Source organism: Notolepis coatsorum, assembly GCF_963971535.1.
Source record: "Notolepis coatsorum genome assembly, contig: SCAFFOLD_544, whole genome shotgun sequence".
Taxonomy (NCBI): Eukaryota; Metazoa; Chordata; class Actinopteri; order Aulopiformes; family Paralepididae; genus Notolepis; species Notolepis coatsorum.
Window position 1 is genome coordinate 2091 of NW_028171675.1, and position 19450 is coordinate 21540.

The following is a 19450-nucleotide window of genomic DNA, read 5'->3' on the forward strand; positions in this document are numbered from 1 at the left end:
TAGATAGATAGATAGATAGATAGATAGATAGATAGATAGATATAGGTAGGTAGGTAGATAGATAGATAGATAGATAGATAGATAGATAGATAGATAGATAGATAGATAGATAGATAGATAGATAGATAGATAGATAGATAGATAGACAGATAGATAGACAGATAGACAGATAATCAGACAGACAGACAGACAGACAGACAGACAGACAGACAGACAGACAGACAGACAGACAGACAGACAGACAGACAGACAGACAGACAGACAGACAGACAGACAGACAGACAGACAGACAGACAGACAGACAGACAGACAGACAGACAGACAGATAGATAGATAGATAGATAGATAGATAGATAGATAGATAGATAGATAGATAGATAGATAGAGATAGATAGATAGATAGATAGATAGATAGATAGATAGATAGATAGATAGATAGATAGATAGATAGATAGATAGATAGATAGATAGATAGATAGAGTAGATAGATAGATAGATAGATAGATAGATAGACAGACAGACAGACAGACAGACAGACAGACAGACAGACAGACAGACAGACTGACTGACTGACTCTGTCTCCATGGTTTCTTCCCAGGCTTCTCTAAGCTCCAGAGTAAGGAGGTCATCCCGGTGGTGGTGGTGAGTTTGGTTCCTCCTGTCCTGGTGGCTCTGGTTGCCACCGCCACCTTCTACCTCTACCGCACCCGACGCTCCGGCAAACCTGGCCCTCCGGCACGACCCGACTGGCCTACCAAACGCACCCCGGGACACTACCAGGCGCTGGAACTACCGGGTGGAGGGGGGCTGGGGGTGGGAGGAGAGGGGGGCACTCTGACAGGACGGGGGCGGGGTGTGGATGAGTCAAATGCCAAGCTGCCGTCCCTCGGTGATGACATGATCGGAGACATGGCAGGGGGGCGGGGCCAAATGGCTGAACCGCTGTCCATCAAGTTGGAGACACTGGTGGGGAAGGGGCGCTTCGCTGAGGTCTGGATGGGGCGTGTGCTGCAGGGGGAGAGGGGCGGAGTCAGCAGCTATGAAACGGTGGCGGTGAAGGTGTTCCCTGCCGTGGAGTACGCCTCATGGAGAAACGAATGCTCCATCTTCTTGGACCCCAAACTAGAGCACAGTAACGTGGTTCAGTTCCTGTCTGCGGAGGAGAGGGGCCCGTTTGGCCACACCCACACCAAGTACTGGCTGGTGCTGGCCTATCACAGCCTGGGGAACCTGCAGGACTTCCTGTTGACCAACATTCTGAGTTGGGAGGAGATGCTTGCCATGGCTGGCAGTGTTGCTAGGGGCCTGGCTCATCTCCACAGCGACACCACGCCCAATGGGGTGCCAAAGGTCAACATATATGATACCTCTACCTAACCATGTCCATGTCATTTATTGCATTTTATCAATATTTTCTCTGTAATATGGAGCTGTTCTTAGCCAGTTCATAGGTACTATGGAAACTATTGCTGGATGCTCTAGGTGCCAGTGGCATGGTAAATGTGTTTCTGGCGCTCTAGGTGCCAGTGGCATGGTAAATGTGTGTGTTTCTGGTGCTCTAGGTGCCAGTGGCATGGTAAATGTGTGTGTTTCTGGAGCTCTAGGTGCCAGTGGCATGGTAAATGTGTTTGTTTCTGGTGCTCTAGGTGCCAGTGGCATGGTAAATGTGTTTGTTCCTGGTGCTCTAGGTGCCAGTGGCATGGTAAATGTGTTCATGGTGCTCTATGTGCCAGTGGCATGGTAAATGTGTTTCTGGTGCTCTAGGTGCCAGTGACATGGTAAATGTGTTCCTGGTGCTCTAGGTGCCAGTGTCATGGTAAATGTGTTCCTGGTGCTCTAGGTGCCAGTGGCATGGTAAATGTGTTTCTGGTGCTCTAGGTGCCAGTGGCATGGTAAATGTGTGTGTTTCTGGTGCTCTAGGTGCCAGTGGCATGGTAAATGTGTTCCTGGTGCTCTAGGTGCCAGTGGCATGGTAAATGTGTTCCTGGTGCTCTAGGTGCCAGTGGCATGGTAAATGTGTGTGTTTCTGGTGCTCTAGGTGCCAGTGGCATGGTAAATGTGTTTCTGGTGCTCTAGGTACCAGTGGCATGGTAAATGTGTTCCTGGTGCTCTAGGTGCAAGTGGCATGGTAAATGTGTTTCTGGTGCTCTAGGTGCCAGTGGCATGGTAAATGTGTGTGTTTCTGGTGCTCTAGGTGCCAGTGGCATGGTAAATGTGTTCCTGGTGCTCTAGGTGCCAGTGGCATGGTAAATGTGTTCCTGGTGCTCTAGGTGCCAGTGGCATGGTAAATGTGTTCCTGGTGCTCTAGGTGCCAGTGGCATGGTAAATGTGTTTCTGGTGCTCTAGGTAACAGTGGCATGGTAAATGTGTTCCTGGTGCTCTAGGTGCCAGTGGCATGGTAATGTGTGTGTTTCTGGTGCTCTAGGTGCCAGTGGCATGGTAAATGTGTGTGTTCCTGGTGCTCTAGGTGCCAGTGGCATGGTAAATGTGTTTCTGGTGCTCTAGGTGCCAGTGGCATGGTAAATGTGTGTGTTTCTGGTGCTCTAGATGCCAGTGGCATGGTAAATGTGTTTCTGGTGCTCTAGGTGCCAGTGGAATGGTAAATGTGTTTCTGGTGCTCTAGGTGCCAGTGGCATGGTACATGTGTGTGTTTCTGGTGCTCTAGGTGCCAGTGGCATGGTAAATGTGTTCCTGGTGCTCTAGGTGCCAGTGGCATGGTAAATGTGTTCATGGTGCTCTAGGTGCCAGTGGCATGGTAAATGTGTTCCTGGTGCTCTAGGTGCCAGTGGCATGGTAAATGTGTTCCTGGTGCTCTAGGTGCCAGTGGCATGGTAAATGTGTTCCTGGTGCTCTAGGTGCCAGTGGCATGGTAAATGTGTTCCTGGTGCTCTAGGTGCCAGTGGCATGGTAAATGTGTTCATGGTGCTCTAGGTGCCAGTGGCATGGTAAATGTGTTCCTGGTGCTCTAGGTGCCAGTGGCATGGTAAATGTGTTCCTGGTGCTCTAGGTGCCAGTGGCATGGTAAATGTGTGTGTTCCTGGTGCTCTAGGTGCCAGTGGCATGGTAAATGTGTGTGTTTCTGGTGCTCTAGGTGCCAGTGGCATGGTAAATGTGTTCCTGGTGCTCTAGGTGCCAGTGGCATGGTAAATGTGTGTGTTCCTGGTGCTCTAGGTGCCAGTGGCATGGTAAATGTGTTTCTGGTGCTCTAGGTGCCAGTGGCATGGTAAATGTGTTTCTGGTGCTCTAGGTGCCAGTGGCATGGTAAATGTGTTTCTGGTGCTCTAGGTGCCAGTGGCATGGTAAATGTGTGTTTCTGGTGCTCTAGGTGCCAGTGGCATGGTAAATGTGTGTGTTTCTGGTGCTCTAGATGCCAGTGGCATGGTAAATGTGTTTCTGGTGCTCTAGGTGCCAGTGGAATGGTAAATGTGTTTCTGGTGCTCTAGGTGCCAGTGGCATGGTAAATGTGTGTGTTTCTGGTGCTCTAGGTGCCAGTGGCATGGTAAATGTGTTCCTGGTGCTCTAGGTGCCAGTGGCATGGTAAATGTGTGTGTTCCTGGTGCTCTAGGTGCCAGTGGCATGGTACATGTGTGTGTTTCTGGTGCTCTAGGTGCCAGTGGCATGGTAAATGTGTTCCTGGTGCTCTAGGTGCCAGTGGCATGGTAAATGTGTGTTTCTGGTGCTCTAGGTGCCAGTGGCATGGTAAATGTGTTCCTGGTGCTCTAGGTGCCAGTGGCATGGTAAATGTGTTCCTGGTGCTCTAGGTGCCAGTGGCATGGTAAATGTGTGTGTTTCTGGTGCTCTAGGTGCCAGTGGCATGGTAAATGTGTGTGTTCCTGGTGCTCTAGGTGCCAGTGGCATGGTAAATGTGTGTGTTTCTGGTGCTCTAGATGCCAGTGGCATGGTAAATGTGTTTCTGGTGCTCTAGGTGCCAGTGGAATGGTAAATGTGTTTCTGGTGCTCTAGGTGCCAGTGGCATGGTAAATGTGTGTGTTTCTGGTGCTCTAGGTGCCAGTGGCATGGTAAATGTGTTCCTGGTGCTCTAGGTGCCAGTGGCATGGTAAATGTGTGTGTTCCTGGTGCTCTAGGTGCCAGTGGCATGGTAAATGTGTGTGTTTCTGGTGCTCTAGGTGCCAGTGGCATGGTAAATGTGTTCCTGGTGCTCTAGGTGCCAGTGGCATGGTAAATGTGTGTTTCTGGTGCTCTAGGTGCCAGTGGCATGGTAAATGTGTTCCTGGTGCTCTAGGTGCCAGTGGCATGGTAAATGTGTTCCTGGTGCTCTAGGTGCCAGTGGCATGGTAAATGTGTTCCTGGTGCTCTAGGTGCCAGTGGCATGGTAAATGTGTTCCTGGTGCTCTAGGTGCCAGTGGCATGGTAAATGTGTTTCTGGTGCTCTAGGTGCCAGTGGCATGGTAAATGTGTGTGTTTCTGGTGCTCTAGGTGCCAGTAGCATGGTAAATGTGTGTGTTTCTGGTGCTCTAGGTGCCAGTGGCATGGTAAATGTGTGTGTTCCTGGTGCTCTAGGTGCCAGTGGCATGGTAAATGTGTGTTTCTGGTGCTCTAGGTGCCAGTGGCATGGTAAATGTGTTTCTGGTGCTCTAGGTGCCAGTGGCATGGTAAATGTGTTCCTGGTGCTCTAGGTGCCAGTGGCATGGTAAATGTGTTGCTGGTGCTCTAGGTGCCAGTGGCATGGTAAATGTGTGTGTTCCTGGTGCTCTAGGTGCCAGTGGCATGGTAAATGTGTTTCTGGTGCTCTAGGTGCCAGTGGCATGGTAAATGTGTGTGTTTCTGGTGCTCTAGATGCCAGTGGCATGGTAAATGTGTTTCTGGTGCTCTAGGTGCCAGTGGCATGGTAAATGTGTTCCTGGTGCTCTAGGTGCCAGTGGCATGGTAAATGTGTGTGTTTCTGGTGCTCTAGGTGCCAGTGGCATGGTAAATGTGTGTGTTTCTGGTGCTCTAGGTGCCAGTGGCATGGTAAATGTGTGTGTTCCTGGTGCTCTAGGTGCCAGTGGCATGGTAAATGTGTGTTTCTGGTGCTCTAGGTGCCAGTGGCATGGTAAATGTGTGTGTTTCTGGTGCTCTAGGTGTCAGTGGCATGGTAAATGTGTTTCTGGTGCTCTAGGTGCCAGTGGCATGGTAAATGTGTTTCTGGTGCTCTAGGTGCCAGTGGCATGGTAAATGTGTTTCTGGCGCTCTAGGTGCCAGTGGCATGGTAAATGTGTTCCTGGTGCTCTAGGTGCCAGTGGCATGTAAATGTGTTTGTTTCTGGTGCTCTAGGTGCCAGTGGCATAGTAAATGTGTGTGTTCCTGGTGCTCTAGGTGCCAGTGGCATGGTAAATGTGTTCCTGGTGCTCTAGGTGCCAGTGGCATGGTAAATGTGTGTGTTTCTAGTGCACTAGGTGCCAGTGGCATGGTAAATGTTTTTCTGGTGCTCTAGGTGCCAGTGGCATGGTAAATGTGTTTCTGGCGCTCTAGGTGCCAGTGGCATGGTAAATGTGTGTGTTTCTGGTTCTCTAGGTGCCAGTGGCATGGTAAATGTGTTTCTGGTGCTCTAGGTGCCAGTGGCATGGTAAATGTGTGTGTTTCTGGTGCTCTAGGTGCCAGTGGCATGGTAAATGTGTTTGTTCCTGGTGCTAAGGTGCCAGTGGCATGGTAAATGTGTGTGTTTCTGGTGCTCTAGGTGCCAGTGGCATGGTAAATGTGTTTCTGGTGCTCTAGGTGCCAGTGGCATGGTAAATGTGTTTCTGGCGCTCTAGGTTCCAGTGGCATGGTAAATATGTTTCTGGTGCTCTAGGTGCCAGTGGCATGGTAAATGTGTTCCTGGTGCTCTAGGTGCCAGTGGCATGGTAAATGTGTTCCTGGTGCTCTAGGTGCCAGTGGCATGGTAAATGTGTTCCTGGTACTCTAGGTGCCAGTGGCATGGTAAATGTGTTTGTTTCTGGTGCTCTAGGTGCCAGTGGCATGGTAAATGTGTGTTCCTGGTGCTCTAGGTGCCAGTGGCATGGTAAATGTGTTCCTGGCGCTCTAGGTGCCAGTGGCATGGTAAATGTGTTTGTTTCTGGTGCTCTAGGTGCCAGTGGCATGGTAAATGTGTGTTCCTGGTGCTCTAGGTGCCAGTGGCATGGTAAATGTGTGTGTTCCTGGTGCTCTAGGTGCCAGTGGCATGGTAAATGTGTTTGTTTCTGGTGCTCTAGGTGCCAGTGGCATGGTAAATGTGTTTGTTTCTGGTGCTCTAGGTGCCAGTGGCATGGTACATTTGTTTGTTCCTGGTGCTCTAGGTGCCAGTGGCATGGTAAATGTGTTTCTGGTGCTCTAGGTGCCAGTGGCATGGTAAATGTGTGTTCCTGGTGCTCTATGTGCCAGTGGCATGGTAAATGTGTGTGTTTCTGGTGCTCTAGGTGCCAGTGGCATGGTAAATGTGTTTCTGGTGCTCTAGGTGCCAGTGGCATGGTAAATGTGTTCCTGGTGCTCTAGGTGCCATTGGCATGGTAAATGTGTTTCTGGTGCTCTAGGTGCCAGTGGCATGGTAAATGTGTGTGTTCCTGGTGCTCTAGGTGCCAGTGGCATGGTACATGTGTTTCTGGTGCTCTAGGTGCCAGTGGCATGGTAAATGTGTGTGTTTCTGGTGCTCTAGATGCCAGTGGCATGGTAAATGTGTTTCTGGTGCTCTAGGTGCCAGTGGCATGGTAAATGTGTTTCTGGTGCTCTAGGTGCCAGTGGCATGGTAAATGTGTGTGTTTCTGGTGCTCTAGGTGCCAGTGGCATGGTAAATGTGTTCCTGGTGCTCTAGGTGCCAGTGGCATGGTAAATGTGTGTGTTCCTGGTGCTCTAGGTGCCAGTGGCATGGTAAATGTGTGTGTTTCTGGTGCTCTAGGTGCCAGTGGCATGGTAAATGTGTTCCTGGTGCTCTAGGTGCCAGTGGCATGGTAAATGTGTGTTTCTGGTGCTCTAGGTGCCAGTGGCATGGTAAATGTGTTTCTGGTGCTCTAGGTGCCAGTGGCATGGTAAATGTGTTCCTGGTGCTCTAGGTGCCAGTGGCATGGTAAATGTGTTGCTGGTGCTCTAGGTGCCAGTGGCATGGTAAATGTGTGTGTTCCTGGTGCTCTAGGTGCCAGTGGCATGGTAAATGTGTTTCTGGTGCTCTAGGTGCCAGTGGCATGGTAAATGTGTGTGTTTCTGGTGCTCTAGATGCCAGTGGCATGGTAAATGTGTTTCTGGTGCTCTAGGTGCCAGTGGCATGGTAAATGTGTTCCTGGTGCTCTAGGTGCCAGTGGCATGGTAAATGTGTGTGTTTCTGGTGCTCTAGGTGCCAGTGGCATGGTACATGTGTGTGTTTCTGGTGCTCTAGGTGCCAGTGGCATGGTAAATGTGTGTGTTCCTGGTGCTCTAGGTGCCAGTGGCATGGTAAATGTGTGTTTCTGGTGCTCTAGGTGCCAGTGGCATGGTAAATGTGTGTGTTTCTGGTGCTCTAGGTGTCAGTGGCATGGTAAATGTGTTTCTGGTGCTCTAGGTGCCAGTGGCATGGTAAATGTGTTTCTGGTGCTATAGGTGCCAGTGGCATGGTAAATGTGTTTCTGGCGCTCTAGGTGCCAGTGGCATGGTAAATGTGTTCCTGGTGCTCTAGGTGCCAGTGGCATGTAAATGTGTTTGTTTCTGGTGCTCTAGGTGCCAGTGGCATAGTAAATGTGTGTGTTCCTGGTGCTCTAGGTGCCAGTGGCATGGTAAATGTGTTCCTGGTGCTCTAGGTGCCAGTGGCATGGTAAATGTGTGTGTTTCTAGTGCACTAGGTGCCAGTGGCATGGTAAATGTTTTTCTGGTGCTCTAGGTGCCAGTGGCATGGTAAATGTGTTTCTGGCGCTCTAGGTGCCAGTGGCATGGTAAATGTGTGTGTTTCTGGTTCTCTAGGTGCCAGTGGCATGGTAAATGTGTTTCTGGTGCTCTAGGTGCCAGTGGCATGGTAAATGTGTGTGTTTCTGGTGCTCTAGGTGCCAGTGGCATGGTAAATGTGTTTGTTCCTGGTGCTAAGGTGCCAGTGGCATGGTAAATGTGTGTGTTTCTGGTGCTCTAGGTGCCAGTGGCATGGTAAATGTGTTTCTGGTGCTCTAGGTGCCAGTGGCATGGTAAATGTGTTTCTGGCGCTCTAGGTTCCAGTGGCATGGTAAATATGTTTCTGGTGCTCTAGGTGCCAGTGGCATGGTAAATGTGTTCCTGGTGCTCTAGGTGCCAGTGGCATGGTAAATGTGTTCCTGGTGCTCTAGGTGCCAGTGGCATGGTAAATGTGTTCCTGGTACTCTAGGTGCCAGTGGCATGGTAAATGTGTTTGTTTCTGGTGCTCTAGGTGCCAGTGGCATGGTAAATGTGTGTTCCTGGTGCTCTAGGTGCCAGTGGCATGGTAAATGTGTTCCTGGCGCTCTAGGTGCCAGTGGCATGGTAAATGTGTTTGTTTCTGGTGCTCTAGGTGCCAGTGGCATGGTAAATGTGTGTTCCTGGTGCTCTAGGTGCCAGTGGCATGGTAAATGTGTGTGTTCCTGGTGCTCTAGGTGCCAGTGGCATGGTAAATGTGTTTGTTTCTGGTGCTCTAGGTGCCAGTGGCATGGTAAATGTGTTTGTTTCTGGTGCTCTAGGTGCCAGTGGCATGGTACATTTGTTTGTTCCTGGTGCTCTAGGTGCCAGTGGCATGGTAAATGTGTTTCTGGTGCTCTAGGTGCCAGTGGCATGGTAAATGTGTGTTCCTGGTGCTCTATGTGCCAGTGGCATGGTAAATGTGTGTGTTTCTGGTGCTCTAGGTGCCAGTGGCATGGTAAATGTGTTTCTGGTGCTCTAGGTGCCAGTGGCATGGTAAATGTGTTCCTGGTGCTCTAGGTGCCATTGGCATGGTAAATGTGTTTCTGGTGCTCTAGGTGCCAGTGGCATGGTAAATGTGTGTGTTCCTGGTGCTCTAGGTGCCAGTGGCATGGTAAATGTGTTTCTGGTGCTCTAGGTGCCAGTGGCATGGTAAATGTGTGTGTTTCTGGTGCTCTAGATGCCAGTGGCATGGTAAATGTGTTTCTGGTGCTCTAGGTGCCAGTGGCATGGTAAATGTGTTTCTGGTGCTCTAGGTGCCAGTGGCATGGTAAATGTGTGTGTTTCTGGTGCTCTAGGTGCCAGTGGCATGGTAAATGTGTTCCTGGTGCTCTAGGTGCCAGTGGCATGGTAAATGTGTGTGTTCCTGGTGCTCTAGGTGCCAGTGGCATGGTAAATGTGTGTGTTTCTGGTGCTCTAGGTGCCAGTGGCATGGTAAATGTGTTCCTGGTGCTCTAGGTGCCAGTGGCATGGTAAATGTGTGTTTCTGGTGCTCTAGGTGCCAGTGGCATGGTAAATGTGTTCCTGGTGCTCTAGGTGCCAGTGGCATGGTAAATGTGTTCCTGGTGCTCTAGGTGCCAGTGGCATGGTAAATGTGTTCCTGGTGCTCTAGGTGCCAGTGGCATGGTAAATGTGTTTCTGGTGCTCTAGGTGCCAGTGGCATGGTAAGCCAGTGGCATGGTAAATGTGTTCCTGGTGCTCTAGGTGCCAGTGGCATGGTAAATGTGTGTGTTTCTGGTGCTCTAGGTGCCAGTGGCATGGTAAATGTGTTCCTGGTGCTCTAGGTGCCAGTGGCATGGTAAATGTGTTCCTGGTGCTCTAGGTGCCAGTGGCATGGTAAATGTGTGTGTTTCTGGTGCTCTAGGTGCCAGTGGCATGGTAAATGTGTGTGTTTCTGGTGCTCTAGGTGCCAGTGGCATGGTAAATGTGTGTGTTCCTGGTGCTCTAGGTGCCAGTGGCATGGTAAATGTGTGTTTCTGGTGCTCTAGGTGCCAGTGGCATGGTGAATGTGTGTGTTTCTGGTGCTCTAGGTGCCAGTGGCATGGTAAATGTGTGTGTTTCTGGTGCTCTAGGTGCCAGTGGCATGGTAAATGTGTTTCTGGTGCTCTAGGTGCCAGTGGCATGGTAAATGTGTGTGTTTCTGGTGCTCTAGGTGCCAGTGGCATGGTAAATGTGTTTCTGGTAATCTAGGTGCCAGTGGCATGGTAAATGTGTTTCTGGTGCTCTAGGTGCCAGTGGCATGGTAAATGTGTTCCTGGTGCTCTAGGTGCCAGTGGCATGGTAAATGTGTTCCTGGTTCTCTAGGTGCCAGTGGCATGGTAAATGTGTGTGTTTCTGGTGCTCCAGGTGCCAGTGGCATGGTAAATGTGTTCCTGGTGCTCTAGGTGCCAGTGGCATGGTAAATGTGTGTGTTTCTGGTGCTCTAGGTGCCAGTGGCATGGTAAATGTGTTCCTGGTGCTCTAGGTGCCAGTGGCATGGTAAATGTGTGTGTTTCTGGTGCTCTAGGTGCCAGTTGCATGGTAAATGTGTTTCTGGTGCTCTAGGTGCCAGTGGCATGGTAAATGTGTTCCTGGTGCTCTAGGTGCCAGTGGCATGGTACATGTGTGTGTTCCTGGTGCTCTAGGTGCCAGTGGCATGGTAAATGTGTTCCTGGTGCTCTAGGTGCCAGTGGCATGGTAAATGTGTGTGTTTCTGGTGCTCTAGGTGCCAGTGGCATGGTAAATGTGTTTCTGGTGCTCTATGTGCCAGTGGCATAGTAAATGTGTTCCTGGTGCTCTAGGTGCCAGTGGCATGGTAAATGTGTTTCTGGTGCTCTAGGTGCCAGTGGCATGGTAAATGTGTTTCTGGTGCTCTAGGTGCCAGTGGCATGGTAAATGTGTTTCTGGTGCTCTAGGTTACAGTGGCATGGTAAATGTGTGTGTTTCTGGTGCTCTAGGTGCCAGTGGCATGGTAAATGTGTGTGTGTTTCTGGTGCTCTAGGTGCCAGTGGCATGGTAAATGTGTTCCTGGTGCTCTAGGTGCCAGTGGCATGGTAAATGTGTGTTTCTGGTGCTCTATGTGCCAGTGCTCTAGGTGCCAGTGGCATGGTAAATGTGTTCCTGGTGCTCTAGGTGCCAGTGGCATGGTAAATGTGTTCCTGGTGCTCTAGGTGCCAGTGGCATGGCAAATGTGTTCCTGGTGCTCTAGGTGCCAGTGGCATGGTAAATGTGTTTCTGGTGCTCTAGGTGCCAGTGGCATGGTAAATGTGTGTGTTCCTGGTGCTCTAGGTGCCAGTGGCATGGTAAATGTGCTCCTGGTGCTCTAGGTGCCAGTGGCATGGTAAATGTGTTCCTGGTGCTCTAGGTGCCAGTGGCATGGTAAATGTGTGTGTTTCTGGTGCTCTAGGTGCCAGTGGCATGGTAAATGTGTTTCTGGTGCTCTAGGTGCCAGTGGCATGGTAAATGTGTGTGTTTCTGGTGCTCTAGATGCCAGTGGCATGGTTAATGTGTTTCTGGTGCTCTAGGTGCCAGTGGCATGGTAAATGTGTTCCTGGTGCTCTAGGTGCCAGTGGCATGGTAAATGTGTGTGTTTCTGGTGCTCTAGGTGCCAGTGGCATGGTAAATGTGTGTTTCTGGTGCTCTAGGTGCCAGTGGCATGGTAAATGTGTTCCTGGTGCTCTAGGTGCCAGTGGCATGGTAAATGTGTGTTTCTGGTGCTCTAGGTGCCAGTGGCATGGTAAATGTGTTCCTGGTGCTCTAGGTGCCAGTGGCATGGTAAATGTGTTCCTGGTGCTCTAGGTGCCAGTGGCATGGTAAATGTGTTCCTGGTGCTCTAGGTGCCAGTGGCCTGGTAAATGTGTGTGTTTCTGGTGCTCTAGGTGCCAGTGGCATGGTAAATGTGTGTGTTCCTGGTGCTCTAGGTGCCAGTGGCATGGTAAATGTGTTTCTGGTGCTCTAGGTGCCAGTGGCATGGTAAATGTGTGTGTTTCTGGTGCTCTAGATGCCAGTGGCATGGTAAATGTGTTTCTGGTGCTCTAGGTGCCAGTGGAATGGTAAATGTGTTTCTGGTGCTCTAGGTGCCAGTGGCATGGTAAATGTGTGTGTTTCTGGTGCTCTAGATGCCAGTGGCATGGTAAATGTGTTCCTGGTGCTCTAGGTGCCAGTGGCATGGTAAATGTGTGTGTTCCTGGTGCTCTAGGTGCCAGTGGCATGGTAAATGTGTGTGTTTCTGGTGCTCTAGGTGCCAGTGGCATGGTAAATGTGTTCCTGGTGCTCTAGGTGCCAGTGGCATGGTAAATGTGTGTTTCTGGTGCTCTAGGTGCCAGTGGCATGGTAAATGTGTTCCTGGTGCTCTAGGTGCCAGTGGCATGGTAAATGTGTGTGTTTCTGGTGCTCTAGGTGCCAGTGGCATGGTAAATGTGTGTGTTTCTGGTGCTCTAGGTGCCAGTGGCATGGTAAATGTGTGTGTTCCTGGTGCTCTAGGTGCCAGTGGCATGGTAAATGTGTGTTTCTGGTGCTCTAGGTGCCAGTGGCATGGTAAATGTGTTTCTGGTGCTCTAGGTGCCAGTGGCATGGTAAATGTGTTCCTGGTGCTCTAGGTGCCAGTGGCATGGTAAATGTGTTGCTGGTGCTCTAGGTGCCAGTGGCATGGTAAATGTGTGTGTTCCTGGTGCTCTAGGTGCCAGTGGCATGGTAAATGTGTTTCTGGTGCTCTAGGTGCCAGTGGCATGGTAAATGTGTGTGTTTATGGTGCTCTAGATGCCAGTGGCATGGTAAATGTGTTTCTGGTGCTCTAGGTGCCAGTGGCATGGTAAATGTGTTCCTGGTGCTCTAGGTGCCAGTGGCATGGTAAATGTGTGTGTTTCTGGTGCTCTAGGTGCCAGTGGCATGGTAAATGTGTGTGTTTCTGGTGCTCTAGGTGCCAGTGGCATGGTAAATGTGTGTGTTCCTGGTGCTCTAGGTGCCAGTGGCATGGTAAATGTGTGTTTCTGGTGCTCTAGGTGCCAGTGGCATGGCAAATGTGTGTGTTTCTGGTGCTCTAGGTGCCAGTGGCATGGTAAATGTGTTTCTGGTGCTCTAGGTGCCAGTGGCATGGTAAATGTGTTTCTTGTGCTCTAGGTGCCAGTGGCATGGTAAATGTGTTTCTGGCGCTCTAGGTGCCAGTGGCATGGTAAATGTGTTCCTGGTGCTCTAGGTGCCAGTGGCATGTAAATGTGTTTGTTTCTGGTGCTCTAGGTGCCAGTGGCATAGTAAATGTGTGTGTTCCTGGTGCTCTAGGTGCCAGTGGCATGGTAAATGTGTGTGTTTCTGGTGATCTAGGTGCCAGTGGCATGGTAAATGTGTTCCTGGTGCTCTAGGTGCCAGTGGCATGGTAAATGTGTGTGTTTCTAGTGCACTAGGTGCCAGTGGCATGGTAAATGTTTTTCTGGTGCTCTAGGTGCCAGTGGCATGGGAAATGTGTTTCTGGCGCTCTAGGTGCCAGTGGCATGGTAAATGTGTGTGTTTCTGGTTCTCTAGGTGCCAGTGGCATGGTAAATGTGTTTCTGGTGCTCTAGGTGCCAGTGGCATGGTAAATGTGTGTGTTTCTGGTGCTCTAGGTGCCAGTGGCATGGTAAATGTGTTTGTTCCTGGTGCTCTAGGTGCCAGTGGCATGGTAAATGTGTTTCTGGTGCTCTAGGTGCCAGTGGCATGGTAAATGTGTGTGTTTCTGGTGCTCTAGATGCCAGTGGCATGGTAAATGTGTTTCTGGTGCTCTAGGTGCCAGTGGCATGGTAAATGTGTTCCTGGTGCTCTAGGTGCCAGTGGCATGGTAAATGTGTGTGTTTCTGGTGCTCTAGGTGCCAGTGGCATGGTAAATGTGTGTGTTTCTGGTGCTCTAGGTGCCAGTGGCATGGTAAATGTGTGTGTTCCTGGTGCTCTAGGTGCCAGTGGCATGGTAAATGTGTGTTTCTGGTGCTCTAGGTGCCAGTGGCATGGTAAATGTGTGTGTTTCTGGTGCTCTAGGTGTCAGTGGCATGGTAAATGTGTTTCTGGTGCTCTAGGTGCCAGTGGCATGGTAAATGTGTTTCTGGTGCTATAGGTGCCAGTGGCATGGTAAATGTGTTTCTGGCGCTCTAGGTGCCAGTGGCATGGTAAATGTGTTCCTGGTGCTCTAGGTGCCAGTGGCATGTAAATGTGTTTGTTTCTGGTGCTCTAGGTGCCAGTGGCATAGTAAATGTGTGTGTTCCTGGTGCTCTAGGTGCCAGTGGCATGGTAAATGTGTTCCTGGTGCTCTAGGTGCCAGTGGCATGGTAAATGTGTGTGTTTCTAGTGCACTAGGTGCCAGTGGCATGGTAAATGTTTTTCTGGTGCTCTAGGTGCCAGTGGCATGGTAAATGTGTTTCTGGCGCTCTAGGTGCCAGTGGCATGGTAAATGTGTGTGTTTCTGGTTCTCTAGGTGCCAGTGGCATGGTAAATGTGTTTCTGGTGCTCTAGGTGCCAGTGGCATGGTAAATGTGTGTGTTTCTGGTGCTCTAGGTGCCAGTGGCATGGTAAATGTGTTTGTTCCTGGTGCTAAGGTGCCAGTGGCATGGTAAATGTGTGTGTTTCTGGTGCTCTAGGTGCCAGTGGCATGGTAAATGTGTTTCTGGTGCTCTAGGTGCCAGTGGCATGGTAAATGTGTTTCTGGCGCTCTAGGTTCCAGTGGCATGGTAAATATGTTTCTGGTGCTCTAGGTGCCAGTGGCATGGTAAATGTGTTCCTGGTGCTCTAGGTGCCAGTGGCATGGTAAATGTGTTCCTGGTGCTCTAGGTGCCAGTGGCATGGTAAATGTGTTCCTGGTACTCTAGGTGCCAGTGGCATGGTAAATGTGTTTGTTTCTGGTGCTCTAGGTGCCAGTGGCATGGTAAATGTGTGTTCCTGGTGCTCTAGGTGCCAGTGGCATGGTAAATGTGTTCCTGGCGCTCTAGGTGCCAGTGGCATGGTAAATGTGTTTGTTTCTGGTGCTCTAGGTGCCAGTGGCATGGTAAATGTGTGTTCCTGGTGCTCTAGGTGCCAGTGGCATGGTAAATGTGTGTGTTCCTGGTGCTCTAGGTGCCAGTGGCATGGTAAATGTGTTTGTTTCTGGTGCTCTATGTGCCAGTGGCATGGTAAATGTGTTTGTTTCTGGTGCTCTAGGTGCCAGTGGCATGGTACATTTGTTTGTTCCTGGTGCTCTAGGTGCCAGTGGCATGGTAAATGTGTTTCTGGTGCTCTAGGTGCCAGTGGCATGGTAAATGTGTGTTCCTGGTGCTCTATGTGCCAGTGGCATGGTAAATGTGTGTGTTTCTGGTGCTCTAGGTGCCAGTGGCATGGTAAATGTGTTTCTGGTGCTCTAGGTGCCAGTGGCATGGTAAATGTGTTCCTGGTGCTCTAGGTGCCATTGGCATGGTAAATGTGTTTCTGGTGCTCTAGGTGCCAGTGGCATGGTAAATGTGTGTGTTCCTGGTGCTCTAGGTGCCAGTGGCATGGTAAATGTGTTTCTGGTGCTCTAGGTGCCAGTGGCATGGTAAATGTGTGTGTTTCTGGTGCTCTAGATGCCAGTGGCATGGTAAATGTGTTTCTGGTGCTCTAGGTGCCAGTGGCATGGTAAATGTGTTTCTGGTGCTCTAGGTGCCAGTGGCATGGTAAATGTGTGTGTTTCTGGTGCTCTAGGTGCCAGTGGCATGGTAAATGTGTTCCTGGTGCTCTAGGTGCCAGTGGCATGGTAAATGTGTGTGTTCCTGGTGCTCTAGGTGCCAGTGGCATGGTAAATGTGTGTGTTTCTGGTGCTCTAGGTGCCAGTGGCATGGTAAATGTGTTCCTGGTGCTCTAGGTGCCAGTGGCATGGTAAATGTGTGTTTCTGGTGCTCTAGGTGCCAGTGGCATGGTAAATGTGTTCCTGGTGCTCTAGGTGCCAGTGGCATGGTAAATGTGTTCCTGGTGCTCTAGGTGCCAGTGGCATGGTAAATGTGTTCCTGGTGCTCTAGGTGCCAGTGGCATGGTAAATGTGTTTCTGGTGCTCTAGGTGCCAGTGGCATGGTAAGCCAGTGGCATGGTAAATGTGTTCCTGGTGCTCTAGGTGCCAGTGGCATGGTAAATGTGTGTGTTTCTGGTGCTCTAGGTGCCAGTGGCATGGTAAATGTGTTCCTGGTGCTCTAGGTGCCAGTGGCATGGTAAATGTGTTCCTGGTGCTCTAGGTGCCAGTGGCATGGTAAATGTGTGTGTTTCTGGTGCTCTAGGTGCCAGTGGCATGGTAAATGTGTGTGTTTCTGGTGCTCTAGGTGCCAGTGGCATGGTAAATGTGTGTGTTCCTGGTGCTCTAGGTGCCAGTGGCATGGTAAATGTGTGTTTCTGGTGCTCTAGGTGCCAGTGGCATGGTGAATGTGTGTGTTTCTGGTGCTCTAGGTGCCAGTGGCATGGTAAATGTGTGTGTTTCTGGTGCTCTAGGTGCCAGTGGCATGGTAAATGTGTTTCTGGTGCTCTAGGTGCCAGTGGCATGGTAAATGTGTGTGTTTCTGGTGCTCTAGGTGCCAGTGGCATGGTAAATGTGTTTCTGGTAATCTAGGTGCCAGTGGCATGGTAAATGTGTTTCTGGTGCTCTAGGTGCCAGTGGCATGGTAAATGTGTTCCTGGTGCTCTAGGTGCCAGTGGCATGGTAAATGTGTTCGTGGTTCTCTAGGTGCCAGTGGCATGGTAAATGTGTGTGTTTCTGGTGCTCCAGGTGCCAGTGGCATGGTAAATGTGTTCCTGGTGCTCTAGGTGCCAGTGGCATGGTAAATGTGTGTGTTTCTGGTGCTCTAGGTGCCAGTGGCATGGTAAATGTGTTCCTGGTGCTCTAGGTGCCAGTGGCATGGTAAATGTGTGTGTTTCTGGTGCTCTAGGTGCCAGTTGCATGGTAAATGTGTTTCTGGTGCTCTAGGTGCCAGTGGCATGGTAAATGTGTTCCTGGTGCTCTAGGTGCCAGTGGCATGGTACATGTGTGTGTTCCTGGTGCTCTAGGTGCCAGTGGCATGGTAAATGTGTTCCTGGTGCTCTAGGTGCCAGTGGCATGGTAAATGTGTGTGTTTCTGGTGCTCTAGGTGCCAGTGGCATGGTAAATGTGTTTCTGGTGCTCTATGTGCCAGTGGCATAGTAAATGTGTTCCTGGTGCTCTAGGTGCCAGTGGCATGGTAAATGTGTTTCTGGTGCTCTAGGTGCCAGTGGCATGGTAAATGTGTTTCTGGTGCTCTAGGTGCCAGTGGCATGGTAAATGTGTTTCTGGTGCTCTAGGTTACAGTGGCATGGTAAATGTGTGTGTTTCTGGTGCTCTAGGTGCCAGTGGCATGGTAAATGTGTGTGTGTTTCTGGTGCTCTAGGTGCCAGTGGCATGGTAAATGTGTTCCTGGTGCTCTAGGTGCCAGTGGCATGGTAAATGTGTGTTTCTGGTGCTCTATGTGCCAGTGCTCTAGGTGCCAGTGGCATGGTAAATGTGTTCCTGGTGCTCTAGGTGCCAGTGGCATGGTAAATGTGTTCCTGGTGCTCTAGGTGCCAGTGGCATGGCAAATGTGTTCCTGGTGCTCTAGGTGCCAGTGGCATGGTAAATGTGTTTCTGGTGCTCTAGGTGCCAGTGGCATGGTAAATGTGTGTGTTCCTGGTGCTCTAGGTGCCAGTGGCATGGTAAATGTGCTCCTGGTGCTCTAGGTGCCAGTGGCATGGTAAATGTGTTCCTGGTGCTCTAGGTGCCAGTGGCATGGTAAATGTGTGTGTTTCTGGTGCTCTAGGTGCCAGTGGCATGGTAAATGTGTTTCTGGTGCTCTAGGTGCCAGTGGCATGGTAAATGTGTGTGTTTCTGGTGCTCTAGATGCCAGTGGCATGGTTAATGTGTTTCTGGTGCTCTAGGTGCCAGTGGCATGGTAAATGTGTTCCTGGTGCTCTAGGTGCCAGTGGCATGGTAAATGTGTGTGTTTCTGGTGCTCTAGGTGCCAGTGGCATGGTAAATGTGTGTTTCTGGTGCTCTAGGTGCCAGTGGCATGGTAAATGTGTTCCTGGTGCTCTAGGTGCCAGTGGCATGGTAAATGTGTGTTTCTGGTGCTCTAGGTGCCAGTGGCATGGTAAATGTGTTCCTGGTGCTCTAGGTGCCAGTGGCATGGTAAATGTGTTCCTGGTGCTCTAGGTGCCAGTGGCATGGTAAATGTGTTCCTGGTGCTCTAGGTGCCAGTGGCCTGGTAAATGTGTGTGTTTCTGGTGCTCTAGGTGCCAGTGGCATGGTAAATGTGTGTGTTCCTGGTGCTCTAGGTGCCAGTGGCATGGTAAATGTGTTTCTGGTGCTCTAGGTGCCAGTGGCATGGTAAATGTGTGTGTTTCTGGTGCTCTAGATGCCAGTGGCATGGTAAATGTGTTTCTGGTGCTCTAGGTGCCAGTGGAATGGTAAATGTGTTTCTGGTGCTCTAGGTGCCAGTGGCATGGTAAATGTGTGTGTTTCTGGTGCTCTAGATGCCAGTGGCATGGTAAATGTGTTCCTGGTGCTCTAGGTGCCAGTGGCATGGTAAATGTGTGTGTTCCTGGTGCTCTAGGTGCCAGTGGCATGGTAAATGTGTGTGTTTCTGGTGCTCTAGGTGCCAGTGGCATGGTAAATGTGTTCCTGGTGCTCTAGGTGCCAGTGGCATGGTAAATGTGTGTTTCTGGTGCTCTAGGTGCCAGTGGCATGGTAAATGTGTTCCTGGTGCTCTAGGTGCCAGTGGCATGGTAAATGTGTGTGTTTCTGGTGCTCTAGGTGCCAGTGGCATGGTAAATGTGTGTGTTTCTGGTGCTCTAGGTGCCAGTGGCATGGTAAATGTGTGTGTTCCTGGTGCTCTAGGTGCCAGTGGCATGGTAAATGTGTTTCTGGTGCTCTAGGTGCCAGTGGCATGGTAAATGTGTTCCTGGTGCTCTAGGTGCCAGTGGCATGGTAAATGTGTTGCTGGTGCTCTAGGTGCCAGTGGCATGGTAAATGTGTGTGTTCCTGGTGCTCTAGGTGCCAGTGGCATGGTAAATGTGTTTCTGGTGCTCTAGGTGCCAGTGGCATGGTAAATGTGTGTGTTTATGGTGCTCTAGATGCCAGTGGCATGGTAAATGTGTTTCTGGTGCTCTAGGTGCCAGTGGCATGGTAAATGTGTTCCTGGTGCTCTAGGTGCCAGTGGCATGGTAAATGTGTGTGTTTCTGGTGCTCTAGGTGCCAGTGGCATGGTAAATGTGTGTGTTTCTGGTGCTCTAGGTGCCAGTGGCATGGTAAATGTGTGTGTTCCTGGTGCTCTAGGTGCCAGTGGCATGGTAAATGTGTGTTTCTGGTGCTCTAGGTGCCAGTGGCATGGCAAATGTGTGTGTTTCTGGTGCTCTAGGTGCCAGTGGCATGGTAAATGTGTTTCTGGTGCTCTAGGTGCCAGTGGCATGGTAAATGTGTTTCTGGTGCTCTAGGTGCCAGTGGCATGGTAAATGTGTTTCTGGCGCTCTAGGTGCCAGTGGCATGGTAAATGTGTTCCTGGTGCTCTAGGTGCCAGTGGCATGTAAATGTGTTTGTTTCTGGTGCTCTAGGTGCCAGTGGCATAGTAAATGTGTGTGTTCCTGGTGCTCTAGGTGCCAGTGGCATGGTAAATGTGTGTGTTTCTGGTGATCTAGG

General features: G+C 50.5%; 1 protein-coding gene across 1 annotated transcript in view; it reads left to right on the top strand.

The window, feature by feature from the left end:
- Positions 1–598: 598 nt before the first annotated feature.
- LOC311248207 (TGF-beta receptor type-2-like) overlaps positions 599–19450 on the top strand; it is a gene marked incomplete at both ends in the record, with an annotated part of 61305 nt that continues 42453 nt past the window's right edge. The window contains one exon of the mRNA XM_084339131.1: positions 599–1350. Within this exon, the coding sequence (XP_084195257.1) occupies positions 599–1350 (752 nt within the window). The remainder of the gene's footprint in view (positions 1351–19450) is intronic.